Source organism: Acipenser ruthenus, chromosome 8 (assembly GCF_902713425.1).
Source record: "Acipenser ruthenus chromosome 8, fAciRut3.2 maternal haplotype, whole genome shotgun sequence".
Classification (NCBI taxonomy): Eukaryota; Metazoa; Chordata; class Actinopteri; order Acipenseriformes; family Acipenseridae; genus Acipenser; species Acipenser ruthenus.
Window position 1 is genome coordinate 50,117,514 of NC_081196.1, and position 27,296 is coordinate 50,144,809.

Genomic DNA, 27,296 nt, shown 5'->3' on the forward strand with positions numbered 1-27,296 from the left:
CTTCATGGTGCCTAATCCTTTCTTAAGCTGCTGTATGCATCAATTCCACTCCAATGGCCTAGCTTCAATCAGTCCATGTGACCTTGTAACAGGGCGAGGTGCCCTGTACATTGTTTTGTTTATTTTATTTTAGAGCGGGGTCCCCCTCTGCCCCTGTGTTTATTTTGTATTGTTTATTTATTTTTATTGTATTATATTTATGACGGCGAAGCGCCGGTTGTTTTGTATTTTAAATGACGGCGTAGCCGTTTGTTGTTGTTTAGTAACATGGATGGGAAGCCCCATCCACATGGTATTTTAAAAAAACTCGTGCAGAAGGTGGCCATCTCCCGAATTAATTAGGTGATTTAATTTGTTGCTAATCGGGAGATGGTCACCTGTTATAAAAGCCTGCATCTCTCCATATTCCGGGTGGGAGTTCAGAGGAGGAACGAGAGCGGAGAGAACGTGAGAAAACGAGACTTAGACATTTAAGTATACTTTACAGGAACAGTGACAGCGACTGCCCAGCCTGACCTGTATAGTTTATTTTATTTTGTGTTTACCCTTTTATTTTGCTGTGCGAGCACAAAGTGTGTTTTTTTGTTCAAACCTTTTATTTATTTTGGTTATTTAATAAAAACGGTGGCCAGCCGCGTCTTACTTTGAACTGCAGTACTTGCCCTGGTGTCAGTTTATTTTCCCTTCCTGCTTCTGCCGTGACGTCAGACCACTCAGCCACCCTGTCACACGTGGTGTCCAGCGTGGGATCACCAGCGCCTCCTAGACGCAGGCAAAAGTGGGTACTGCAGTTTTTTGTTTTTCATTTTTTTCGATTATTGTGTGTGGAGGAAGGAAGATGGGAGGAAGGAAGATGGGAGGAAGAAGAGGAAGGATGGAAGGAAAGAGGAAGAGCTGCCAGAAGCAGCAGCAGGAGAGAGGTGTGAGGAGATGGTGGACACGGGACCCCACCCAACTGAGACCCCCTTACTGGGACATGGAACAGGAGCAGTGGAGAGCTGAAGGGGCCCCCCTGTGTGTCATCTGCAGGGAGTTATTTTTGTTATTTAATAAAAACGGCAGCCAGCCGCGTCTTACTTTGAACTGCAGTACTTGCCCTGGTGTCAGTTTATTTTCCCTTCCTGCTTCTGCCGTGACGTCAGACCACTCAGCCACCCTGTCACAGACCTACAGCCACAAAAAAAGAGTAGAGACTCAACGTGGTATGGGAATGGGGTTTGTTTCTGACATATCGTAGTACACAACAGGTAACACAATCTCTGATTGGCAATGACAGAGTTTATTAATTCTGGTGGTTCCTCACAGAAGAAAATAACAAAAAATGCTCAGATTGCCAGTGCAGCTTTTCCAGAGCACTGTGAATGTAAAGGGTATATTTAGTAAAGTAATGAGATTTCAAACAGCCTTCTGCTCCTCATTCTCACTACTACCTTGTTCAATAATAGTGTCCTTGGGAATGCATGGCACAGAATAGAGAGAAAATGGAAGAGAAACAGAAAATGCATTCCATTTGTTAATGTGACCATCCATCACTCTGATAGCCACTTATGTTAAAAAAAATAGAACCCAGATATCTTGATTCAATGTACGTGTTTTTTTTCTCCCCGGAAAATACACTTACATATGCAGTGTAAACAGTAGCAAGTCATTTGTGTTGCAGGTTAGCCAGCTTTATCTGAGCAGCTCAGGGAGACTGTGTTCCTCACTCCCACCTCACATCTTCTCCTCTGCTGAAAGAGCGTATCACATGCTGTTCCAAGAGCGTCGGCCACAGTGCTTTATCCTCAGGTACAGTGACGTGTTTCTTGATTAATAGCCTAAAGAATTACTTCTTGCCCTTAGAGCCATTTAAGTTGTAAACCTTCAATTGATTTCTGTTTATTTAGTCATCCATCTTTAATCGCAGTCTGTGCCCCGTGTCGTACTTTGTCAGGCTGATAGAAGCTTGCAATTCTGGACATGGAATCTCTTTAGGGAGAGGCTTTTGCAACCTGGCTGGTTTTAATTAAAATGTTAAATTACAGGGTGTTTAAAGGCGTGTTTTCAAGCTGTTTTGGTGTGAAGTAAAATATGTAAATCACAATAATTTATACTGGGCCATGTATTCAATGATGAATTTTTTTTAAAAAATGCTTACTTTTGCATTCTATTCATCTGTGGAGGAGGAATGGTAATTACTTATCCAATTGTAAGCTTCAATGGCAACCCAAAGTAACACACTATAGAAAATGACAATTTGCTGCAGTTCATTTGTATTTTTTTTTTTTTACACCTTATTAAAAGGCTGACTTACATTTTAATTTAACATTGGCATTAGAAATGAAAAGTGGTGTGTTGTGTTTTCCTGTGGCCATGACTGTTTGGAATTCATTTTTAAAACACACATGAATTATAGTAGTAACATATGTTTTGCATATTTTTTACTGTACATTTGTATATAGAATATTGACTACAGCCCTTTATTTACCACTGGCCTGTGATATAGCAAATGAAACCCCAGCTATGTAACATTTAGTCTGGAGTGTAATACGCCTCTGGCTTCTTGTATGTTTCAAATTCATCTTTACAGTTTGCTGGATTAATTTTCAGAAAGTGTAATTGACCTTCTGAAGCCATCTGTTTGTTTGTTTTTGTTTCCTTATCACTGATCCCAACAACAAACATATCATACAAACAATAATACGCTTCTTTAAACAATTGTTTAATTAGCAGTTAAATTGATTTTATTTATTTATTTTGTGTACGTGCTTCATGCTTCATGACATTGCTGCCTGTAGGATGTAGATATAATGATTGTTCATGGACAAAGTGTGAAGAACGTGGAAATGACAGTTCTAGACACGGATCATTGAGCCTATATTAACACCAAACCTTGCTGAGTGTGAATAAAGTTTAAACGTTTATCGGAAAGTGGGAACACTGATAGATAATATGATAGTGGTTAACTACCCTTGTCCTGTGACACTGGGCTGTGATGCTTGCACTGTAGGCAAACTGCATTGTTGTTCTCATATGTGCAGTTAAGGAAGAGCAGGAGTGTATATACATATACAATACACTGAATGCAGCACAGTTTGAACTATTTAAACTTACTCTTACATTTTCACAGTGGAGAAAGCGGTTCAGGAAAGACTGAGGCCTGCAAGCACATAGTGAAGCACCTGGCATGTCGATCAAGTACAAAGGGCTTCTCGCTGGAATCCAAGATTAAACATGTAGGTGGAAGATGGGCTGTTGACTACAGCCATTTTGAAAACAGTTTTGAAACCGATTTTAAAGTTATAAGCCTACAGTATTTGTTGCTTTTATGTATGAAAACAGGTTTTTGCCCCCCCCCCCCCCCCCCAAAAAAAAAAAAAATCAATCTATGTCGGTCTAAACACTATCAGTGCACTAGAGTGGCCATTTTGAAAAGAGCATTGAAACAGACTTTAACATCATAAGTGTAAAAAGTGGTTAGGATGTTAACAATGAAAAGAAAACTTACAGGTACGTTATTTAAACAGTTCTAGCAACACATGGGGTCATGTAACGCTATTTTTTGGAACCTCACGACTTATTCTAACCTTTTGTGAAAACTTTATAAAACACTAAAGTTCAAGGGTTATTTATTGATGTCCTAATAAACTAAAATGTTGTGGCAAGGTGCCCCGCCCCTGTGTGTACTTTGTGTTTTATGCTGTATGTTGTATGTATTATTGTAGTGGTGCATGGAGTGTGGGTTATGTAGCACAGGTAAAATATTTAGGCAGTATGAAGATCTGCACACCACTGCTGAAGTAGAATTTTTTTTTTGTTCTTTATGGAACTTTAATAGCTGTCATTTAACGAACAAAGTAGTTCTTAAAAACATATGGGCCAAATATTCAAACGCCTTGCGTGTGTCGCAAGGGGAGATTTTTTTCCGCAAGTCCTTTTTGCGAAAAAAGCTGCACTTTTGAGTGAGATTCAAAATAGATCCTGCGTTGGGAAAAATGGGTTTGCGAGTTGTTCTCTTGCAAGTGCTTTTCCTTCAGATTTGGGGGAGGTGTCATGAATAATCCCACAAGTTCACCACCACAATCTAAATTCAAAATCACTATGTTGCATGGAAATCACTTAAGACTGGTTACACTCCTCTTAATTATTTCGCAGGAAGTATTTCAGGTCAGTCTGTTTCTAGTTAAAGAGTGAACATGGCTTTCAGACAGCTATATCTGCAAATGCTAGCAGAGCAACAGAAAAATAGGAAATATCATGCAGGCAGAATATACAGACAGCGTATAACATTCCTTGACTTGTCTCTGAAGAAGTCCTTAGTTGATTTATACTTTGATTAAACATAATAACATTTTGGTTTATTTCCAACTCAAACATTTCATTTATTTGTGGCTTATTTTAAACAATACTAATTACCAGTGCTTAATTTGTAAAGAAGGAGGTGCCGGGGCGCAAGCAATGACAATAATACCGTCCTTCTGAAGCGCACATTCAAAATCATAACAAGTTTATGAGTATTGTACGTACTAGTGTTACATTTTATAATCACGTATTTTACATCGTAATAAGTCCAAAATGTATTATAATCACATATTAAAAGGTTGTGTATATATATATATATATATATATATATATATATATATATATATATATATGTATATATATATATATATATATATATATATATATATATATATATATATATAGTATCATGTTTAAGAAAAATGAAGAATAATAACCTACCAATGTGCAATTGGCTGCAATTTAACAGTAATTCTACACTGCCCTCTTCTGGTTAGAATTGAGTTACTTTACACATGGCTGCATCTACACCTTAATCAGTTATCTTTAAAGTGTTAGCTAAATAGGGATGGCAAAGGAAATTAGAAATGTAGACATTTTTAGTTAAGAGCAGTATAGTGTCTCAAATTAAATGTGAAATTCCAGTTTACGGGTCTTACTTTCAAAGCTTGGTAACTTATCTTGAGCATATCTATGATAATAAAGCACTAGAACAAAAAAAAAAAAAGCAAATCATGGTTTTGAGTTTTGAATATTTATGGAAACAACTTTGCAGGGCAAAATAGATTCATTTTAAGTTGAAATACAAAAGAAAAGCAGATTTATTCTAAACAATCCACGAGAAATCAGGCCAGGTATGTACATTTACTTACATATTGTTTGTGTTACTGTTGTTTTGTGTTGTATTCTTTTAGGTAAGCTGTGTCCTCGAAGCATTTGGCCATGCCAGAACAAAATGGAATGATTTCTCAAGTCGCTTTATAAAATATCTGTCACTGCAATACTGTGAAAAGAAAAGGACACTAATCGGAGGTGAGCTGTCTTTACTAAAAAGGGTGGATTGGAGGTTTTCAGGTGCATAGGTTTAGGTTGGAGTCTCCAGGGTAATTACATAAGTAACAACAGGGTAAAGGTGTGGGAAATAGATGAAGGTTTGGGTTGGGATACAAAAAAAAAAAAAATTAAGTGTATGATAGTGTTTAAAAAGACATTTACAAAGATATTAGTGACTAAACCGTAACTTTTTTTTTTTTTTAATATGTATTTATTTAATATAGTACCATTAGGTTTGGTTATAACAATTTGGAATCATTTCTCTTTATCTTCTGAAAATGTTACTTCAATCCATAAGAGGGCAGCAAATCCCTACATAAAGTACACAGTAATAATTCCTTCACTGGAATTATCTGTACCTTTTTAAACCGGTGCATTGCACATGTTTTCAGTTGTGTCCTTTCCAATGATTCGTATCAACTCCAACTATTTTGCCTGGTTTTCTGTGTGCTGAAATGCACTGCATAGTGAAATAAGTAACTGTGCTTTAGGTCTAATAGATATTGTTTACACGTCTGCATAATTATCTTACCCACTTGTTTTGTTTTATTTGGTTTAGAGATTGCTTCTTCTGCTTTAAGGTGTCCATATTCCAGACCAAACAGAGACACGCATGACATGCGTGTTCAGTAATCAATAACATGCTTTTCACAGCAGACAAATGTTCATTTGAGTGTATGCTCTGTCTGTATTTTGCTAGTTCTAGAATATTGTAAAACCAATTTGGTATAATAAATAGTGTAATATACGTTATATTTATACACAGGTAAGAGAATTATGCAATCTTTCAAGTATGCTGATTTTATTTTGCAATATCACCAAGCCAAAAGTGGTGGTAACAACCATGGAAAGACCCCACCCCCATAAACCTCAGGTTCCATTTGACACGCAGAACATAATTTCAGTTTAAACAAGATAAAGTTTTAAGGATTTAGTCGTAAAAGCTTTCCCATGCCTCTTTTATTGAAAAAGTTAAAACACAACACTAACTCCTATCAACTGTGTTGTACAGATATGAAGATCAATATTGCTGGTGAAACATAAGCAGTTGGTGGTCTGTAAAAGTTTACAGTCTTGTAAGCTTATGAGCTCAGTGGTTTGCAAGCATTTCTAGCGATTTATTGAGCTGGTATTATACAGCTTTTCATTAGTGCTGCCATGTTTTTAATATATTGCAAGTTTATAGACATTCTCTTGCACCATCAGATTGCCTTGAATAGAATGAATTGTACCTAAAGAGATCAAGGTGTTTTTTTTTTTTTTTTTTAATTTTACTCTCATGTGTTGACAACTTTTATAATCCATTGTTTTTGCACCAAAAGCTTGGTAGTACACATTGAGTTCCTGTTTGATTGTGGTATGATAAAAAAAAAACTTTACCTCAACTATCTTGATAAATGTTTTTTCTATCCACAGACTACAATACATGGTATCAGTAAAGCAGTTGGTTGGTACAAGGTCACAATCACGTCTTATTTAAATCAATTGCACGGTTTAATAAACTATTTATATTTTAAATGACTTAAAATGGGGTTCTTGTGCCACCATTGAACTGTTTTAAATAACATTGTAATCTGATTACTCGACTGACCTATTTTAACCTTTTGTTCTGGCTGCCATGCTTTACAGATTCCACATTTCTCTGCATTCTTTGTGCTGCTTAGCCCCAGAGGTCGCTCGTTTACTAAGGCCAGGCTTTTTACAAAGTTTTCTATCTTCATTCTGATTGCAATGTTTATTTTCAACAGTTTGCTTCTCTTTAGAAGGTGCGTCATGAATGCAGGTTTCTTTTGAACACAATGAAATATCTGTTTAGGGAGTTTATACAGTAGGAAGGGCAGATTACTGTATGATACCTGACACGATGGCATTGCATGGCAGCAACTGGGAATTTCAAGAATGTGTTTGTTTTTTAAGTCATCACTAATATTATGTTGATTCACTACGAACTACCATATTGCAAGAAAGAAAAAAACACTGTAAGCTAATCGTGAACTACCTGCATATTTTTGTAAATGGTCGTATTTCACATAGCAGTTTGTACTGTTGTTAATAGGGGAGGAATTCTATCAATGTAGAACCGTCTTACTCATTGACTGCCATTTTGTGGTCATACAAACTTTAACGTTTATTTTTTTGGGGGGGTAGCGGTATAGAGACAGTACAATTTTTGGCACAGCTTTATTTTGTGATTTTCCCAGTTAAATTTACTGGTGTCCAGTAAAAATTAAACAACTCATTTGCGGTCCCATGAGTTTGAGAGAAGATTGTCTCGAGATAGTTCACCTCTTCTTGCTTCAGCAACCACTGCTGGTCAGGTGCCCGACAAGGCCAGGTGGAAACAAATCAGGCCTCATCTCAAGGTGGAAAGATTATGCTCATAGGGTGAAAATAACAGATTGGCTTAAAAGCAGGAAGTTCCGATATGAAAGCAAGTTAAAGGCTTTATTTATTTATATTTTTTCAGCCAGGGTTTATACCTATGTCTTGGAAAAGTCACGTCTCGTTTCACAGCCACCTCAACAGAACAACTTTAATATCTTCTACCTGATGATTGATGGCATGTCCAGTGAGGAGAAGTGTGGTCTATACCTCAATAACTTACTTGCACACAGGTAAAACCTTCTAATTACTTTTTAACATGATGTGTTTGAAGGCAAAGTGGGGAGGTTGAAAAACACAAGAGTGATTTGTATAAAGCATGTGTTAACTTAAAAGTGTGTATATCCATAAACAATATCATGTGTTTTCTCATTCAAGTGCATGCAGGCTCTTAAGTCCACTTGTGAATTATTTGTGTATTGTAGTTAGCTTAGCAGCACCAGAAAAAGAAGAAAAGCACACAACAGACTTGAACCCAGTAGACAAGGACAAACTTAAAAAAAAGTCCAAAAGTCAAGTTTTGTTTGAACAAAACACAATGCATGTGTCTCTGTTTTAACAATATTGACATGTTCTCATTGGCTTGCTTTTTATTTACACACCAAACACTGCAAACTTTATTGGTACATAACCACAAAAAAACACCTGCCATTTGTGACTTGTGACAGCATGACCCCATTTCCTTTTGCAACTTTCTCAGAAGGGAATACACGTCCTACTCTTAATTAGCTTCAATGGAATCTCACTACTGTACCTGTATTTGTACGGAACTGCCCAGTTTAATCATGTTAAATAAAAGAAAACAAGGGATTCATATAATTACTGTACCGTTAAAAAGCTGAAACAAGATTTTTTTGCCGACCTCCAAAGCCAGTTTGTGTTTGTGTGTGCGCGTACTTCTTGTTGTTTCTGTCTTCTGTTATCACAGGTTATACTTTGGTAAGAACTGTTTTTAGAATGCTGTTTTGTAAAATGCCAAATACCGTATTGATTTTCTTTGTATAGCATAGGTACAGTACCTGTGCACCCATATGTCTCTGACATTGTTCATTTATAATTCCCCAATGTTAATAAAGCAACTACAATGTAGTATAACGACACCCTCTGAGCTACAATTTTTGTACATATCTGATGGACCTCTGGAACCAATTAAATCGGATATGACAGCTTCTAATTTCTTGAACCCATTTTCATAACTGTGATATTGTATCTCTAATGATACAACACAGTATAACAGCCCTTTCCTCTGTGTTGATCCATAAGTAGCGGAGTCTCCCAGGCCTCTCTATGCCTGAAACAGTGTGCTTTACAGAGAAAATATTAACTTATCAAGCACTTTCTGTAAAGCAAAATGTGTTAAGTGGAAAATGACTCGCTGTCGACCAAAGGGAGAAAGTTAATCAAACACCATGAACAGTGCAAACTAAATGGGTTGAGCAGTCTATACAGAGGGAGTTATTCCAAAGTGAAGAAAATTTGACAGGAAAAATTCAGTAGTACAGGCGGAGCAGTTAAAAACTAATATGCAGTATAATGGACATAACAGCCTAATAAGCAGGTGTCTGAGGAGTACAGGTCCTCCAGAAATAAAGGTTTGGACCCTGTCTGTCTGTTGTCCTCTGACCTGGATAGCAAAAGCACATAATCTGTACATTTTGTACCAAACTGTGGCATTTGGTTGGTACTGTGTGTACTCTATTTGACTTTTACCATATCAGTTCATACATCAATGAAGTGGATTCAATCATCAGCATGATCAAAGTTAACACAGGAAATTAAATTAAAAAAGAGCACAGTAAACAAAATGAACCCAGTAAAATGTCAGCCTAGTTGGTTTATTTATTTATGTATTTATTTATTTACTGAATTATTAAGTGTGACTAAATAGTTGTTAAAAACTTGCCAAAGAGACAGAAATGTAAGTTTCAATGTATTTAAGGGCAGTCCTTGCTATACCGACATCCCAACATGTTTTTGGAAGTGCCAATAAGAGGAGCGAGGTTCCCTCAACCCATTCAATATCTACTGCAAAAAAAATGTGCTGCTGCTTGTTTAAATAGCTCCTGTAGTACAGGGCCACATACTGTACATGCAGTGCTGCCTTGTTATAACTAGGTTGTCGGGGTCCATAATTGGAGACCGCGTTATTTGTGTTTCGCCTTATAATAACGAAATCTGCAGAAATGAATTAATAATATTGACTTTTTTTTCCCCGAAATGATTTACAATGGCCAAATTAATATTGTAGCGTACTGTGGAAAATGAAGGAAGGAGACACACACAATTTGCAGGTACTCGATGCCACGGTTTATTGGGACGATTATTCCTGGCCCCTGTCAGCCTGGGCCACACCAAAAACAGCAAACAGTTTTGACATACACAGCAGCTTGTCTGACTCAGCTGTCAGCTCTGTCCACGTTGACGCGGGCTCGCATGTCCCCGTCTACCCGGACGTCAATCAATCCCGGCTGAGGCAAGCTTACCGCTTCCCTGCTTACACACACACACACACACACACACACACACACAGAGGGTTCGTAGACCAGTCGTGTAACAGTATAAATCCCAGGTCATTACACTATATATATATATATATATATATATATATATATAGACAGTATAATAGAAACTGCTATTCCACCAATTAAAAGTTTACACCACTCTTATTTAAATTTTATATTTTTTATAATAAATGTTGTAAACTGTAAATAAATAACACAGAATCCAAAGACATTTATGCACACTTGTATTGTTTCATAGTGGTTTTGTAACATTAACAGACAGTTTGCTTTTACGTTTAGAAAAAAAAATACAATATAATCGTGGGAGCTTTATAAGTACTACAATATGTCTCAGTTTCAACTTAAATGAGTTTAAATACAGTAATGTAAAAACAATAAAATCCAACGTTTGTGTACAATTTGTATTATGGGGAAAATGGGAGGCACGACCTTACCGTGTTATAACTGATTCCACACTATAACAGGTTTCGTTATAACAGGGTAGCACTGTACATCAATTATTTTCTCATTATCAGTCCTGTTTTTCATCAATGTAGGAACACATAATTACCAAATACATTCACATTTTTTTTTTCATTAATGAGGAGCAACACATTCATTAAAATGATAGATATGTGTGGCATATATTAAGCTGGAAATTAAAGTTTTGACCTGCCTGTTTATGCAGTTTTAGTCATTTTGAGATCCAACCTTTGCTTAAATGACAAAAAACAGGAGACGCAGAGTAGAAGCCAACAGGTAATTGCTGTTTGTGATTTGTTTGTTGTAGGTACCTGAGCCAAAATGTACCCGAGGAGACACAGTCAACAGCGAACACTCAAAACAGAGAAAAATTTGCTAGCCTGAAACAAGCCCTGAGGGTCTTGGGCTTCAACAATCTGGTATGTTGTGAGAACAACTTGTCCTGAACTCCACCCCTTTAACGAAACTGAAAACAATCATCGTCAACATCATATGACAGATCAGTATCAAAAGTGGGTTAGTTTTGGCAGTGACTGTTTTGGAAGAACTGGATAGAAACTATTTCATACATAGAAGAGAAGAGAAATAATGTGCAGGTGTAGTTATGAAGTGGAAGGACAGGGCATACTGGTTAGCCACAAGGGTGGCATATCAAATGAGTACCTGTGGAGGAGGACGTCTGCTACTCTAACACATATTTATGGCTTTACAGTAGTTTATCTTTCTCCCCGCTGCCACCAAGGGTGGCAGTCAAGGGTGGCTTAAGATGATGCATACTTTAAAGAAGAGAGAGACAAAGGACAAAATTATGCGCAAACATGATGTTGTAAAGTTAAATATTCCATCATTGTAAAAATATTACTGTGTTGGCTTCGAAAATACCATTATTGCCATGACTGAAATAGAAGCATACAGAATGATATTTTTCAACTACATTAGGATTTGTAGCAACTGTACCTCTGGTATATGTCTTATGTCTCATATTGAATATCTAATTTAGTTAAAGAACTATGGCCTTAAATAAGAATATTGTTTTACTAAACATAGATCTATTGAAAGGTTATGCACTGATGTATTTCTATCATAATAGTATGAATTTGACGATTGTGCCTCATATCTCAGATTACACAACATTATTTCCAGTTAACATTGTTTTGAGATTGCACCTGTACCTGCGAATCATGTCATTCCTTCCCAGCTGTAGATCTGTGTGTCTGGCTTCAGGGAGCATATGGGTGGTACAAACTCATTTGTGCATGTCTGCCCTTTAATCAGGGCATATATATTGATTATCCTGTTATTAACTACATTCAGAGCAGTATCAGAGCATGTCATTTAACAGTGTGTTTAGCGTTCTTTATCTGATTAAAACAGTGTGTTCCAATTTCATTGTCTAGTGATGTTTGTCTAGGCCACAGAGAGCAGAGATTACAGTTATTATTATTATTATTATTATTATTATTATTATTATTATTATTATTATTATTATTATTATTATTATTATTATTTATTTCTTAGCAGACGCCCTTATCCAGTGCGACTTACAATTGTTACAAGATATCACATTATTTTTACATACAATTACCCATTTATACAGTTGAGTTTTTACTGGAGCAATCTAGGTAAAGTACCTTGCTCAAGGGTACAGCAGCAGTGTCTTCCACCTGGGACTGAACCCACAACCCTCCGGTCAAGAGTCCAAAGCCCTAACCACTACTCCACACTGCTGCCCAATTGTAGATTCATACTTCCTGTTTCTATACAAGCAGGTTATTTATGTCTGTACAGTACATTGTTATCCTTCCTTCTTCCCTGTCACTGTGGGTATGTGAAGGTGAACTGCATTGACCATTTAAAAGAAAAATGAAATTCCTTTGAAGCAAATCATATGTGAGAGTAAGCTTTAGAGTCCTTAGCAGGAGGTGATTGTAGGGAGGGCTGCACAGTCGCCAAGGCCCTGAAAAAAGGTCAAAAAAAGACAAATGTTTTCCAGACGATTTCATGTACGGTACCGTATGTCTCCACCTTGGCACAAGCTGCCTCAGCACTGCCTTGGCAGATCCAGTAGGATTCCCCTTTCAGAGAACACTGGCTGTCCTTCTCTGGGCTGGGCCAGCAACCAAAACATATATCTGAACATCAGAGACCTTCTTGTCCCTGTTTTGGAAGGCAGCTAGTGACCATTCCATCAGCACAACACTGATGCAGTCATGTCAGTCATTTCTATTTTTAGAAGGCATAAATATACTGGATCTTGAAAGAGATTAGGATCAAATAATTGTTTGCATTTATTTCAAAGATAATGAAGGATATTGAGAGTGATATATGTTCTGCATTGCATTCATTTTCGTAAGCTTATGCCATATTTGGTTTTCAGTGGCATTGGCATGGTATGGAAAATATTTTAATGAAAAAGGAGTTAATGCCCCTTTTACTCAGAGGGAAAGTTAAGACATCACTTAACATAGAACAAGTTGAGTCAAACTAGCTTTGTTACAAAAAAAGAAATACTTGTCAAAAATGTCAACTTCCTTGTCTTACTGACGGAATTCCTCTGACCCATAACTAGGTAATTCACAGTAATTTTGTATTAGGTCTCATATGAGTTAATATGTACACATGACCCTGTGTCTTATGGTAAAAGATGGGTACTTTCATGTGAGCAGTTTGGATGGGCAGAAGAACATTTGTTTATTATTATTATTTTTATTTATTTATTGCGAATGAGACAGCAATGGTGGTAATTATATGTAATGAAATATTTGATAATCAGCATTTTGACTGCCACTTAATAGTTTAAATTGCTTATGCTATATGGCATACCTAAGTTGCATACGGTACATTCATCTAACAAAGAAAGCAGCCTGAGAAAGTGTTACCTACAGTAACTGCTGTAGCAGGTCAGCTCGGCGGAGTCACTGTATGCAGTCAGCATGGTGTTGCAATATCTCAGTGCATTTCTGGTCAGGAGTCTCTTTTCCTGCTGGAATGTCTGAACACATCCTTAAGATCCTGTTAATAAACCTTCATCCCAGTTAGCAGATGGCTCACTTTCCTTATTTGGTGGACACTATGGAGTTAAAGAAGATCTATACAATAAATGTTATGAATGTATGAGAGAGAGAGAGAGAGAGAGAGAGAGAGAGAGAGAGAGAGAGAGAGCATTGTGTATGCCTTCATAATGTAAACTCATTACTTAAAATAAATCATTCTGAAACTGACAAAAACAAGTGACATCTTGAGTAAACCAGTTTAAAAATATGGATTGTGAACTACTGTAACTCCAATTCAGTTTAAAAAATGAGTCACAAATGCAATTTATTTCAAGTAAAGATTGGTGCCACGAGCAAGTATTTCTTTTTTTGAGATAAATACATTGGAACCGTGTAAAAATTATACTTTTAGACATTGGTGTCTAGATTTCCTTGTTGGCTATAGCCAGTCAGTCAATAATTGGTCTGGGTCCGTGAATACATTATCGGTACTGCAGTGCAATTAATAGTGCTGTCAGTTAAGGTCTCCTTTGCTGAAAGCCAGCCCTGCTGTGCTAAGCATGCCTTGTGTGAGTGCAAGCTGATTTTTTTTTATCTCTTTCATTAAACATGGGTTTGAAAACCATTAACTGATTGGTCCCTTCAAATTAAAGTGTACCCTTTTTGCATTTTCACTGAATTCCTTTTTTATTATTATTTTAATGTTTCAGGAGGTGGAAAACCTGTTTGTTATCCTGTCTGCAGTTTTACACCTTGGGGACATTCGGTTCACTGCCCTGACAGATGCTGAGACAGCGTTTGTGTCAGACCTGCAGTTACTAGAACAAGGTCAGTGACATGTGACCTTCTGGCTCTTTAACTACAGGCCTTTCCTGCAAGGGGAGCACTTCCCATGTACAATCCAGAAGCTGCAGGAATACTATTGCAATGAATAGAATCTTTCCTAAAAAACAACATCTTTGCATAAGCTGATAATAGAGTTTACTTATTTTTGTATGACAGTGGTTACTGATTATGTGGCAAAAATCTAATTGTAGATAGTCATCTCTTAATATCATTGCTTCATTTGAGGCAGAGATAATAAAACCATAAAGGGTCATACCCAAATACCTCCACCACCCACTTCCAGTCAAACTCAATTCCCCTCCCACTCTAAGCCATGATTACAGTATATTTTAAAGTATGTTTAAATAAGTGTTTTTTTGTTTGTTTTTCTTTTTGTTATTACACCAAATTAAAAATATGTTGTGAGGTCATTATTGCTTCTTTTCCTGACTGTACCACCCAACACCATACTCTTATTCTGACAAAACCTTTTTCTGGGAAAGTCATACATTCATCTTGCATTGATATCATACCTCATGCCATTAGAGAAGCTTAACCTTTACCTCCCTGCATTCCTTGAATAGAATATTGTTCTGTTCCCTCTGGCAATCCCCTGACATTTCCAGGACTCTCAGTTCCCATTTCTAAAGTGAGTTGCTGTACATGGTGTATATACAATATGTTATTTAAAGAGATTCTTTATATTAGCTATATTTTCCTTTATTGTTATTTGCCAATTATACTAGGCAACAGTAATATGCTTTACCTCCTGATTTTCTCATAATTTGGTCTTGCTGGAAAAAAATTGCTGGAATAATTAGTAAGCGTAACAAATAATGATCTGTTAAATAAACAGCAATGAAGAATAATACAGAACACAAATATTAGGATATTAAACAGGTAAGAAGTTAAATATTAGATGCATGTAGATGATATAATGTATATCTTGTTCAAGCTGTTTTTTTTTTTATCTCCTTCATTATCTTATTGTGTTTTTACTTTTACCATGTATGTGCAGAATCCGTTTCAGTCCATTTGTCATTACGATCAGTGTCACCAACCAAACTTAAAAACTAACTTGAGAGGTTTTTGGAGGTCTTATCAGGACGTTGCATGGGGTCAGCCTACTGAGACCAGTTCTGAAAGAAAGGTCACAGAATTATCTGGAAGTTGTTCACACATTCAAAAAAATTCTTAGAGAAGTTCTCAAGTGCTACACTTCAAATCTGTTTCATTAAGAGCAGATTGAATATTTGTTATAGTGTATGAACTGTAGTGAAGCAGCAATAATAATTTAACATGAAGTTTGTTCTCTTCAGTGGCTGGCATGCTGAAAATTTCAACTGATGAACTTGGATCAGCCTTAACATCTGATGTACAGTACTTCAAAGGTAAATATCATTGCAGCTAACCTAAGGCTGTCCTCTGATACAGACACTTGCCATGACACTGTAGTAACACAATAGTAACCTTGACAGCTTAACCTGGAACCATGTCTGCTTTACTGGGAAATACTAGTTTGTTTAGCCCAAGTTCATGTCCTATTTTTTATGTGTAACAGTGTGTTTAAAGAGTAAGTAGCTTAAAATAACATTGTCTTATTCGTTTATGTATTTATTTATGTATTTATTTATTTTGCTCCTTTAACTTTAAATTCAGAAAGGAGGCATCCACCAAAGATTGATTTGACCGAATCTTTATTGTGTTTTGACAGAAGGACCAAGAGACGTAACATACTTTTTGGCCCGTGGCCTTGTCCATTGAGCTCTGAGCTGCCCATGTGCTGACTGACTCAGATGAATGATTACTATGTAACACAATTTTTGTTCCTGGGTAGTAAGTGTTATTTCCTAATTGCTTATGCCTCAAAAGTATAGAAAATGGCTATTATTCCCCACAAACTTTGCTTTTGTGACCAGGACAGTGATATTTTGAAATTTACCTATTTCCAATGAGAAAACGGGAGAATTTGTGTCTTTTCGTTCACATAAAGTCCGAAAAAAACAACATATGAATCCAAATTAACATGTATTTATACTAAAGTAATACAAAAATGACTACAAAAGATTTAGAAGTGAGTAGTTTTTCGAGATTTACGATTATACTGTAAATCACTTTCACGAATCAGCCCCCAAATGTAGTCTCCCATCATGTTCTCGTTATACTGTCCTTGGTAGCGGCGTTCAAAGTCCAGTATATCCTGGTGGAAGAACTCGCCTTGCTCCTCTGAGGACGCTCCCATGTTCTCCTTGAATTTATCAAGATGAGCATCAAGGATATGGACTTTGAGGGACATCCTACAGCCCATTGTGCCGTAGTTCTTCACCAGAGTCTCAACCAGCTCCACATAGTTTTCGGCCTTGTGATTGCCCAGGAAGCCCCGAACCACTGCAACAAAGCTGTTCCAAGCCGCTTTCTCCTTACTAGTGAGCTTCTTGGGGAATTCATTGCACTCCAGGATCTTCTTTATCTGTGGTCCGACGAAGACACTAGCTTTGACCTTTGCCTCAGACAGCTTAGGGAAGAAGTCTTGAAGGTACTTGAAGGCTGCCGACTCTTTATCTAGAGCTCTGACAAATTGTTTCATAAGGCCCAATTTGATGTGCAGTGGTGGCATCAGCACCTTCCGGGGGTCCACCAGTGGCTCCAACTTGACGTTGTTCCTCCCCACAGAGAACTCGGTCCGCTGTGGCTAGTCCCGCCTGTGGTAGTGTGCCTTGGTGTCCCTGCTGTCCCAAAGGCAAAGATAGCAGGGAAACTTGGTAAAACCGCCTTGGAGACCCATCAGGAATGCCACCATTTTTAAGTCTCCTATGACCTCCCAGCCGTACTCATCATACTTCAAGGCGTCCAGCAAGGTCTTGATGCTGTTGTAATACTCTTTGAGGTGCACCGAGTGAGCCAGGGGAAGAGACGGGTACTTGTTACCATTATGGAGCAGCACGGCTTTGAGGCTCCTGGATGAGCTGTCAATGAAGAGGCGCCACTCATTCTGGTTACAGGTGATTCTCGAACAGACTGGTCACATTGTGGCAGAAGCAGAGCCCATCTTGACGGGTGAAGAAGCTGGTAAAAGGTTGGTGACGCTTCCTCTGATCTGTGACTTCCACACTTTCATCCAACAAGTTCCACTGCTTGAGCCTAGACGTCAAAAGCTCGGCATTGGACTTGGTGAGACCAATATCTCTAATCAAGTCGTTGAGGTCTTTTTGGTTGGGGTAGTATGGGTTTCTCTCCTCAGCTCCACCTCTACAACGTCTTCCTCGCTCTCTGACTTGCTGCTCTCTTCTAAAGACGGCTTCTCTCTCTCCGGAGGAGTGGGTACGGGGAGCTCATGGCAGTGTGGCAACGGGGACGATGGATGAAGGAAGGTCCGGATACATGATAGCAGGTGCATTCTTGCCAGTCCGACGTTTGGAAGGGTCCACCATGCAGAAGTAGCAGTTGATTGAGTGGTCAGTGGGTTCCCGCCAAATTCTTGGGATAGCGAACTTCATGGCTCTCTTTTCCCCTCTGTACCATCCTACAAAAATACATTTATTTCACCCATGACTAATGTGTAAGAGATTCTCGCAACATTTTTCATATATGATATATTTTTTCAATAACATTGAAAATTGTAAAACATTTACAATTTTAAAAATTTTAACAAATTTTATAACATAAAATTCCGAGCAACAATTGTCCATCTTACCTTCCAGAGTTTTTTTGCAGTGCTCGCAGGTGAAATGAGGTGCCCAGGGTTTGTCTTGATCCCTGACAGGCATGCCGAAATATGCCTTGTAGGCCTCACACATCTTAGCAGATGCTTCCACGGAGTACTTTTTCGCTCTTGTCTTGATAAATTGGCCGCAGACATAGCAAAATGCGTCTGCCGGATGCTTGCAGCCTCTTGATGCCATCTCAGAAAAATGCAGATATGTATCCACTTAGGCAGCTGGAACTAAACTGAACTGGTGGGCTTAAGGCCCCTGTATTTATACTACTATTTATATTACTGGACAGTTCTAGAAGTTACTCCAAGTTTACTCAGCACTGAATCTATCTGGAATGTTCTGTAAAATAGGTAAATTTCAAAATATCACTGTCCTGGTCACAAAAGCAAAGTTTGTGGGGAATTAATAGCCATTTTCTATACTTTTGAGGCATAAGCAATTAGGAAATAACACTTACTACCCAGGAACCAAAAAAAAAAAAAATTGTCACACGGTGTTATTGTTTGATGATGCTAGCAGGACATGGCACTCTGGCCACGTTATACTGCCCCATGTACTGGCTGATTGTGATGAACTGGTTAATAATTAATGATAGTCATGCCAGCAGCAGGATTGTGGCACTCTGGGCCACCTTCCCCATGTGGTGATGAATTGTTATGAAATGATACTACCCCGCTACCCCCATTGTGAGCTGGCTGAACTGTGATGTATGAGTATGACACCTATAGCCAGCAGCGGGGCAAGTGCACTTTGACGACATTACCCATCCCATGAGCTGGCTGAACTGCAGAGTGGATGCATGAGTATGACAGCTATAGTCAGCGGCAGGGCAAGTGCGCTTTGGCGACGTTACCCCACCCATGAGCTGGCTGAACTGCGGAGTGGATGCATGAGTATGACAGCTATAGCCAGCAGCGGGGCAAGTGCGCTTTGGCGACGTTACCCCACCCATGAGCTGGCTGAACTGTGATGTATGGGTAGGCAGCAAGAGGCACTCTGGACACGGCACGCAAGGTGGAGGCAGGGGGGAGGAGAAACAACAGGGAGGCATGGGCCAAGGGTTCTTTACAGGATATCCTGATTGCATATGTGATTAGGGGTGGATCCACCTTTCAGAAACACAACGTAATTTTCATGATGTTTGCAATCACTTTGAGTGGTTCTTATTGTTAAGATGCCTTGACTATGAGTTCTGGAGTTTCTAGTTGCCTGCCATAGACAAATGTAATGTAGGTTAGATCACCCAAAGTATTTTTATATTAGTATATAAAGTAAGCACCAGCTGATCTAGTCTAGGTCATATTTATATAGATTGATAGATATAGATATATGTAGATAGATAGATAGATAGATAGATAGATAGATAGATAGATAGATAGATAGATAGATAGATAGATAGATGGATGGTAAGTAACTGGAACTAAAGTGCAATTCCTGAACTCAGGTAAGCACTTTAACACAGACTTGCATAAAAAATTTAAAAAAAAAACATAGCATAGCATATGAGTAATTGCGTTTCGAACCATTCAGAATAATTGCAAACATCATAAAAAGGTAAGGGGACATTAAAACTACCAAGAAATTGACATTAAGCTTCTTCCTCATTCATATTATGTTTTTTACACATGTCCGTGTAAATCCTACACCTTGCTAGATTTATTGTATCAATATACTTGAGCCTTACGTTTAACATTACAATGCACAATTCATTTATTTATTTATTTTTTAAATTTTGAAATCAGTTCACAGTCACAAAAGTGTGGCATTCTGGTTTTATGTATGTGTCTTTGTGCTCCCAGGGGACGTTATAATGAGAAGACACACAGTTGAAGTGGCAAATCATTACCGGGATCTCCTAGCAAAGTCACTGTATAATCGTCTCTTCAGCTTTTTGGTGAACAGCATCAACTACTACCTCCAGAGTCAGGACGACAGCAACGGGTAAGAGATAATTATCAAGGATAAATGGATTCATAGAGCAATTGCTGATATCTGCATGGACCTCAGGAAAATATGTTGATAACTGTGTTGTAAAAATCATTTTAAAAAGACTGCATATAAGAGAAAAAAATGACTGTTAGAAATTGCTGGGGAATACGGCCATTTGAATTGTTTATAGAAATGTAAAATAATCCAAGTTGTTTTAATACTGGATAAAGGCTGCTAGAAATAACAAATGATACAGTAATGGATGAATATACACATACTACTTTCTGCTACCTGAAAGAAAAACTGCCCTATGCTACAGTTAATGGATTCTAGTCAATAGATTGACACCAAAGCTATTTAACTATCATTATAATAGGCCTCTTTATGTATGAAAATCAACCATGTATTTGTGTATTTCTGTATTTTTGTCAAAAAAAAAAAAGGAAAACTCCAGAATGGGTCCTTGTGACAGGATAGTGTCAAAATGAGACTCAGTCAGGAAAGCTGCAGTGAAAGTGCTGATTTACAAACACAAATAACCATGAACAAATAAACACAGTACAGAGGCCAAAATAAAAGGTTGAACAAAACACAAATACGTGTTTTCAAAAGAATGCTTCCTTTTGTCCAGGCTGCACAGTGCCTTCACTGGACATTGGCATTTCCTCCCTTTCCAAACTCCTTCAACAAACAAAGGGTCTTTCCTCCCTTTAAATACATGTGGCCATTCCCTCATCAGCACTCAATTACCTAATTAGGGAATGGCCACATTTTTACCCATGGTTGTTGGCTGGGATGGATTTAACCCCATCCCTGCCAAACTTGCATTCCCAAATATCACTCTTTCCATGCTTCCGCTCTGCCACAGTCCCATTTTAATCGTTTAAAATTACTTTAAAGATGGTGGTGTTTAGAAAATAAAGTACAGAGTATTGTATGCAGAACCAAATACCAGTGAACCAAGAGATCTAGTATTTGAGGTTAACCTTAAGTCTGTTGTAATGGATAACATGATCACTACACTTATCAGTTTTAACCACAGTGTTTGTTGGTAACCATTAACACAAATGTGCTAATCAAACCAAATAGACTATGCATTAATGTTTGAAATGAATTAATTGCAGCTGATCTATTTTGTTTATCTTTATTACATTTGCTTGAAAAATGTAGAGTCATCAATCGCTAGATCTAATAATCGTTTGGTGCAGGAGGCTCCTTCAGATATATTGACAGGTCTAGGTGGCATATATTGACAGGTCTAGGTGGCATTTTGTCAATGCAACACTTAATATTCTTCTCATTAAAACTAAATTGCAATCAGAAAGCTTCAAATAAACGCATATACCCAGTTGTGTATTGGTTTAATGTTTTGTACTATCAGGAACTGGTTCTCTACAGAAATGTCATTAACTTCGCCAAAGCAAGGTTAAAATCAGTACATCAATAACAATAATGTAATCTTTCATTGCTATTGGTAAAGTATAGTGTATACACTGTAACTGAATTAATACCCATGGTACTGAATGAGAAATAATTACTTGGTATAAAACACATCTTAATATTCCATTTAGTACAGACCCCTTCCATGTTTTTCTAGTGGCTGCTGTAGCCAGTTTAAGAACTAGTAACATACAGACTAACGTACTACATGTATATACACAGTGACTGCGCTTGAGTGCCTGAAAAAGCTGGGAATGAAGTAACTGAGGGTCTGCATTACGTCTATTGCAGGGTGTTTATCACATCATGTTATGGCAGATGTCTAAACAGGGTTTTCAACAAGAGGAGACTATACTGTACAATACACGTCTTAATTGGCAGGCTCTGTAACAGTCTGTCTTCTTTTCTCTGTTTTTCAGCTAAAATGTCTACAGTTTTCACAAAAAATAAAATAAAAAAAACTTCCCAGAAACTTCAAATCAACATTTAGGACAAACATACATAACCATTGGTTTGTTAGGAATGTCTATGAGAGGTATCTGACTTCTTGGCAATAAGAGATAATGTAAATCGCAAGCATTCAATGCAGGTAGTAGTTATGACGCACTGTAAACTTGTAAAAGGGATTTCATTAGTTACTCCATGAATGATAATAGCTTTATGAGTCAAATAAACACAGCACTCTATTCTGTTTCATAGAACCAGTAAAATATATGAAAAAGAAAGTATGCTTATACACATTAGGATTAAACTGCTGAATTTGGAAAATCTACTTTCTGTTACACATCTTTTTAGAAACACAGCATAATTTGGAACAGTACAATTAACCGTCGTCATTTTGTCTTTGGATTTGAATAAATGCAGGATTCATAGATTGCAAAACAAGATCCTTTGAAAAAAAGGGCACTCTGTTCTGTTGAATAAGAAACAATTTACTCAATGCTAGAACTCTCAAGACTGTTAAAACAGGTATGATGCACTTTCAGTACATATTAACTGGTTACTCCCATGCTCTTATGTGTAGGGTATGCTATGGTTAGTTTTGTTTTGGTTTGGCATGTTCAGAGACACATGTTCTCCTTGTTACACTAATAATACACCTCTGTGCACCTGTATTTCTATCTGTGACCCCGGAGATGCGATTAAGTTTGATGGGATGTTAAAGTCTAGTCTTTGATAGTCTTTGATAGTTCTGACAAACCTTGTTGCTCTCGGTCAGCCTTAGTCACCTCCCGGATGGTTTATCATCTTCTGCGGTTCCTTTAGATGAGAATATTATCTGTCTGTCTACTAGACTTGTGCTCTCATAGTCATTTTGTACCACAGTTTGTTTTTCTTTTGACAGCCATTGCAATTAAATCTAAGAAACATCAAAATTAGAACCACTGTTTGAACTTGCATAGCATCAAGACTAAATGAATCTAAATCCATGTTTACTGGTCTTATTGTATAATCACCCTTGAGATCCATCCAGTTCAAGGTCTATCTACAGGCTTCTCCTTATATAAGACCAGCTGGTGAATCATTGACTTGTTCAATCCTAGTCAACCATGGGGGTTCCTGAAGGTCCCCAGGGTACACCTTAAAGCCTTTAGGGCTATATATTTCCCTCACTATACACAAGGACTCTGGGACCACTTGCTGAACTCATAATACATTGAATTATAAGCACATTTGTTCAGTCTTGCTTATACATTCTTGAAGTGCCCTTCGATGATTGCACATGAAGAGTGCTCCAGTAAAGTTGTATTGTAATCACTGTAATGCACGGTATTCTTTGCTATCAAAATGATTAGAAATGTTTAACTATTCTGTTACAAAGAAGATTACTTTTCTTAAATGAATATTAATTCTACAGCCTCCCACATTAAATGGAAATATTTAAGCATTCTTTCCTTAATGTGAGATTCTGAGAGGAAAATGCAGGAAAATGCATCTACTACCTTATACCACACAAGGAATGTTGGCAAGATTTTAGGTATGTTTTTACTTGGACCCACATAATAGCAGGTCCAGCAAAACCATAAAAGGAAAAGGAAATACAAATAACTGCCACTGTGTCACAAGGGTGTAGCTTGTTATGCTCAGGGTTCTTTACATGAGGAGACAAGAATAGTCAGTCATAAATATTCAAAGTGAAGTTACTCATTGCCTTGTTCACCACAGCGATGCATAATATATCAGTATATTGTAAAATAGGTTAACAATCATAGGTTTTGATCTTTCTTTGTTCAATAACAGGCAGTGGATAATTACAGTTCAGGAACTAATTGCAAGTGATGTAGACGTTGTGTTTCCCATGAACATACCAACACAGTGAAAGCAGTGGAAACAGTGCAAAGTGGGTTATGTACTTAAATGACTGCAACAGAACAGGATCACTAAGTAAAACAAAAACTTTAAAACACTACATTTTAAGATAAAACACTACATTTGAAGATATGTATAAATGCAAAAAGTAAAGAAGTCATTTGTTGTTGTTGCATTAAACATACTGTAATTCTAATAAATAAAATGCTGTCACAGCACATACACTGTCAATGGATACATGGGACTCTGTTAAAAACATGCTTTCATTGCCACTCATCTCTTCTTTCTATCCTGTTACAGAGACCCCGCCCTTGAAATTGGAATATTGGACATCTTTGGGTTTGAAGAGTTTCAGAAGAATAGTTTTGAGCAGGTACATATTTAAAGCCTTGCTTACTTTTCAGTATTTTATTCGGTGCCACTCTGACAGTAAAAACAAATACAGGTTATTTGCGTGTACAGAGCCAGCATCCCACAGGTAATAGCATCAAAGCTATGACCAACATTTTTGCATCACCTAGAATTTTAGGATTGAGACATAATTATATGAAATTATATGAACATAATTTAGATATTTTATTTAACATCATGTAATCAAAGAAACTCCAAAATGTTTCATTTTTTGTCAGTTACACATTGATATGAAAAGCTACAAAGTGGTGTGTAATTCAACATGTTAACATAACATAGGGTGTTAATTCTATAGGGTGATGCTAAACTTGTGGCCATAGCTGAACACAGACAAGTTCATACATATTGACATTTATTTAAGCAACTCCAGCAGGTCTCACCATTAAATTAATTATTAGCACATACCAACCAACTAAAAGTTAAATATATTAACATCAAATATGTATTTAGTATTTTAGACATAGGCTATTTTATATATCAGCTACATGTGCTGCAGTTGATGTACTCTGCATGCCAAACAGTTCTAGCATTCATAGTAATCGAATAGTATAGAATTTTTGCAATTTTCAGGAAAACTTAGGCAACTAAAATTATAGCTATTGTTAGTTTTTCCTGAACGAAGAAACTAGGTAGGGTAATTTCTGTCACATATGTCTGCAATCACCTGTTGATGGTGATATACCATGAACATTTAAATGAATGCTTTAATCATGAGTTCCGTTATTGATGAGGAGGGATTAACCCCACAACTGTTCACAGCTCTATTCCTCGGTACATACAGTCCAGTATGCAACGACAGTAACATGTACTGTATATGTTATTACATTTGGATACATAAACCCCCATAAAAGTCGTGTTGTTTTGTTGGCTCTCCTGCCCTGCCAATGGCCACACTGTGTTGTTATGCATTAATCCAGCAAACAGCAGTTTGATGTCAGTTTGTTACCTTGATATATATATGTGTAATCATAAGCAGTTCATAAGTTAAACTTAATTTACACTAGCTACTTGGTTTTAGGTTGGATATAGCTTTTCTTTTTTTTTTTTTTTTTTTGCATGGGCTATCTTTTTTTTTAAATGTTATATTTCTGATATCTTACAAGTACACTAAGTCATTATGAATCGCAGATCATGAGATTTGAATTCTCTAGCCCATTGCTGATCTGCTGTACAAAATATACTGGTGACACAGTCAGAACAGTAGCCAGAGGGGACCGATTGGCGCATCCAGTAAAGGCACTCCACCAGAGTGCAGGATGCGCCCTATAGCTTGGAGATCGCCGGTTCGAATCCAAGTTATGTCACTGCCGACCGTGGACGGGAGTTCCCAGGGGGCGGCGCACAATTGGCAAAGCACTGCCCGGGCGGAACAGGGGTTGGGTCGGCTGGGGAGTCCTTGGCTCACCGCATACCAGGGACCCCTGTGGCTGGCGGGCACCTGCAGGCTGGCCTGTACGCAATTCAGAACTGCGTGGTCCTCCGACGCTGTAAGTTCTGGATATGGCTGCACGGCAGGCTTGCAGAGTGAAAAAAGTGGACGGCTGACAGCACTCGTTTCGGAGGACGCGAGTGCTCATCTTCGTCTCTCCAGAGTTAGTTCAGTGGTTGCAGTGATGAGCCAGGTTGAATAATAATTCGCCATGAGAAAATTGGAAAATTTGAATAATGAATAATAATATTTGTTAAAAAAACAAAACAAATATTACCCATAGTAAGCAGAAACAGCTGCAGTTGTGATATCATAGTGGTGCTGTACCACAGCACCCTATTGAACATGACATTTATGCCGGCATATGGAACTACTTCCCTCTCTCTTCTCCTATATAGATACAAGTGATAAAATAGCTCCATTGTTTTACACCACCATTCTGGAGCTGTTTATCTTCAATTAAATACAAGCAGACAGTCTTCATTGTTAGTTCCTCTTGGCACAGACCCTTGTTGTTCAATGAAGCGCTGCTAAATAGCTGACTAATTATGTAGTATTTATTTTTATGTGCAATAGAAACAGGCTTGTAACCAGAAGGTCCCCGGTTCAAATCCCACCTCAACCACTGACTCATTGTGTGACCCTGAGCAAGTCACTTAACCTCCTTGTGCTCCGTCTTTCGGGTGAGATGTAATTGTAAGTGACTCTGCAGCTGATGCATCGTTCACACACCCTAGTCTCTGTAAGTTGCCTTGGATAAAGGTGTCTGCTAAATAAACAAATAATAATAATATCTACATCAAAAGTACACATTTTGCAATACATATTATAACATATGGTTTTAAAGTGTGCAATTGTTGCTTAATTTTGCAATTCTGTACTGTACAGAAAAGCCTGTCCCCCCCTACTCGGTCCAGATTATACTTTGGTATACACAGCAAACATATAGTACCCTTGAAAAAGTGTTGGACCACAAAATACACATTTAGTATTTTGTGGGGCCACCTTTACCATGGATGCAGAGTATCTTGAGTGGAATTTTCCCCTTTTTTAAAGCAGCGCAGCAGTTATTGGGTATATTATTGGGTATGTGGAGTTGGTGCTCCAACTCTTTCCTGAGATCTGGGCTCTGAGCTGGCCACAGTAAGATAGATATTTATTGTTAATGAACCACTCTTGCAGAGTGACAGGGAGCATTGTTGTGCTGAAAAAGTCCCTTGGGAGTTCAGTTTTCCATCCAAAGGGATAACGAGGCCCTTTCTATGTCAACAGAAATAAGCCCACATGAGCCCCCTTGTACGTTTCATAGTTGACAGTAGACATGATGGATCGTAAGATCCAAACTAACCCTTGGTGAAAGAGTGTAAAGCAAGACTTGACATAACACTTTTCCAGTCATCCAGAGTCTATGACAGGTGTTCCAGTTGGAATGGTGTTTATCACAATGTTTATCACTAACCCCAGCCCTGTCGCTCTATCCCATTTCGTGCAGTGTGTTCCGAATAGATTCAGGACAGAGCAGGCATGCCTTAGTTTTCATTCT

At 37.7% G+C, this 27,296-nt stretch overlaps 1 protein-coding gene across 7 annotated transcripts in view; it reads left to right on the forward strand.

Moving 5' to 3' along the window:
• The window catches only part of LOC117407102 (unconventional myosin-XVI-like), a 158,660-nt gene that overhangs the window by 72,775 nt on the left and 58,589 nt on the right, over nucleotides 1-27,296 (forward strand). For all 7 annotated transcript variants that reach the window (XM_059029137.1, XM_059029138.1, XM_034011734.3 and 4 more), the window contains 9 exons: nucleotides 1,661-1,788; nucleotides 3,110-3,215; nucleotides 5,196-5,313; nucleotides 7,802-7,949; nucleotides 11,008-11,119; nucleotides 14,404-14,521; nucleotides 15,838-15,909; nucleotides 20,034-20,175; nucleotides 24,214-24,286. In XM_059029137.1, coding sequence (XP_058885120.1) covers nucleotides 1,661-1,788; nucleotides 3,110-3,215; nucleotides 5,196-5,313; nucleotides 7,802-7,949; nucleotides 11,008-11,119; nucleotides 14,404-14,521; nucleotides 15,838-15,909; nucleotides 20,034-20,175; nucleotides 24,214-24,286 — 1,017 coding nt within the window. The remainder of the gene's footprint in view (nucleotides 1-1,660; nucleotides 1,789-3,109; nucleotides 3,216-5,195; nucleotides 5,314-7,801; nucleotides 7,950-11,007; nucleotides 11,120-14,403; nucleotides 14,522-15,837; nucleotides 15,910-20,033; nucleotides 20,176-24,213; nucleotides 24,287-27,296) is intronic.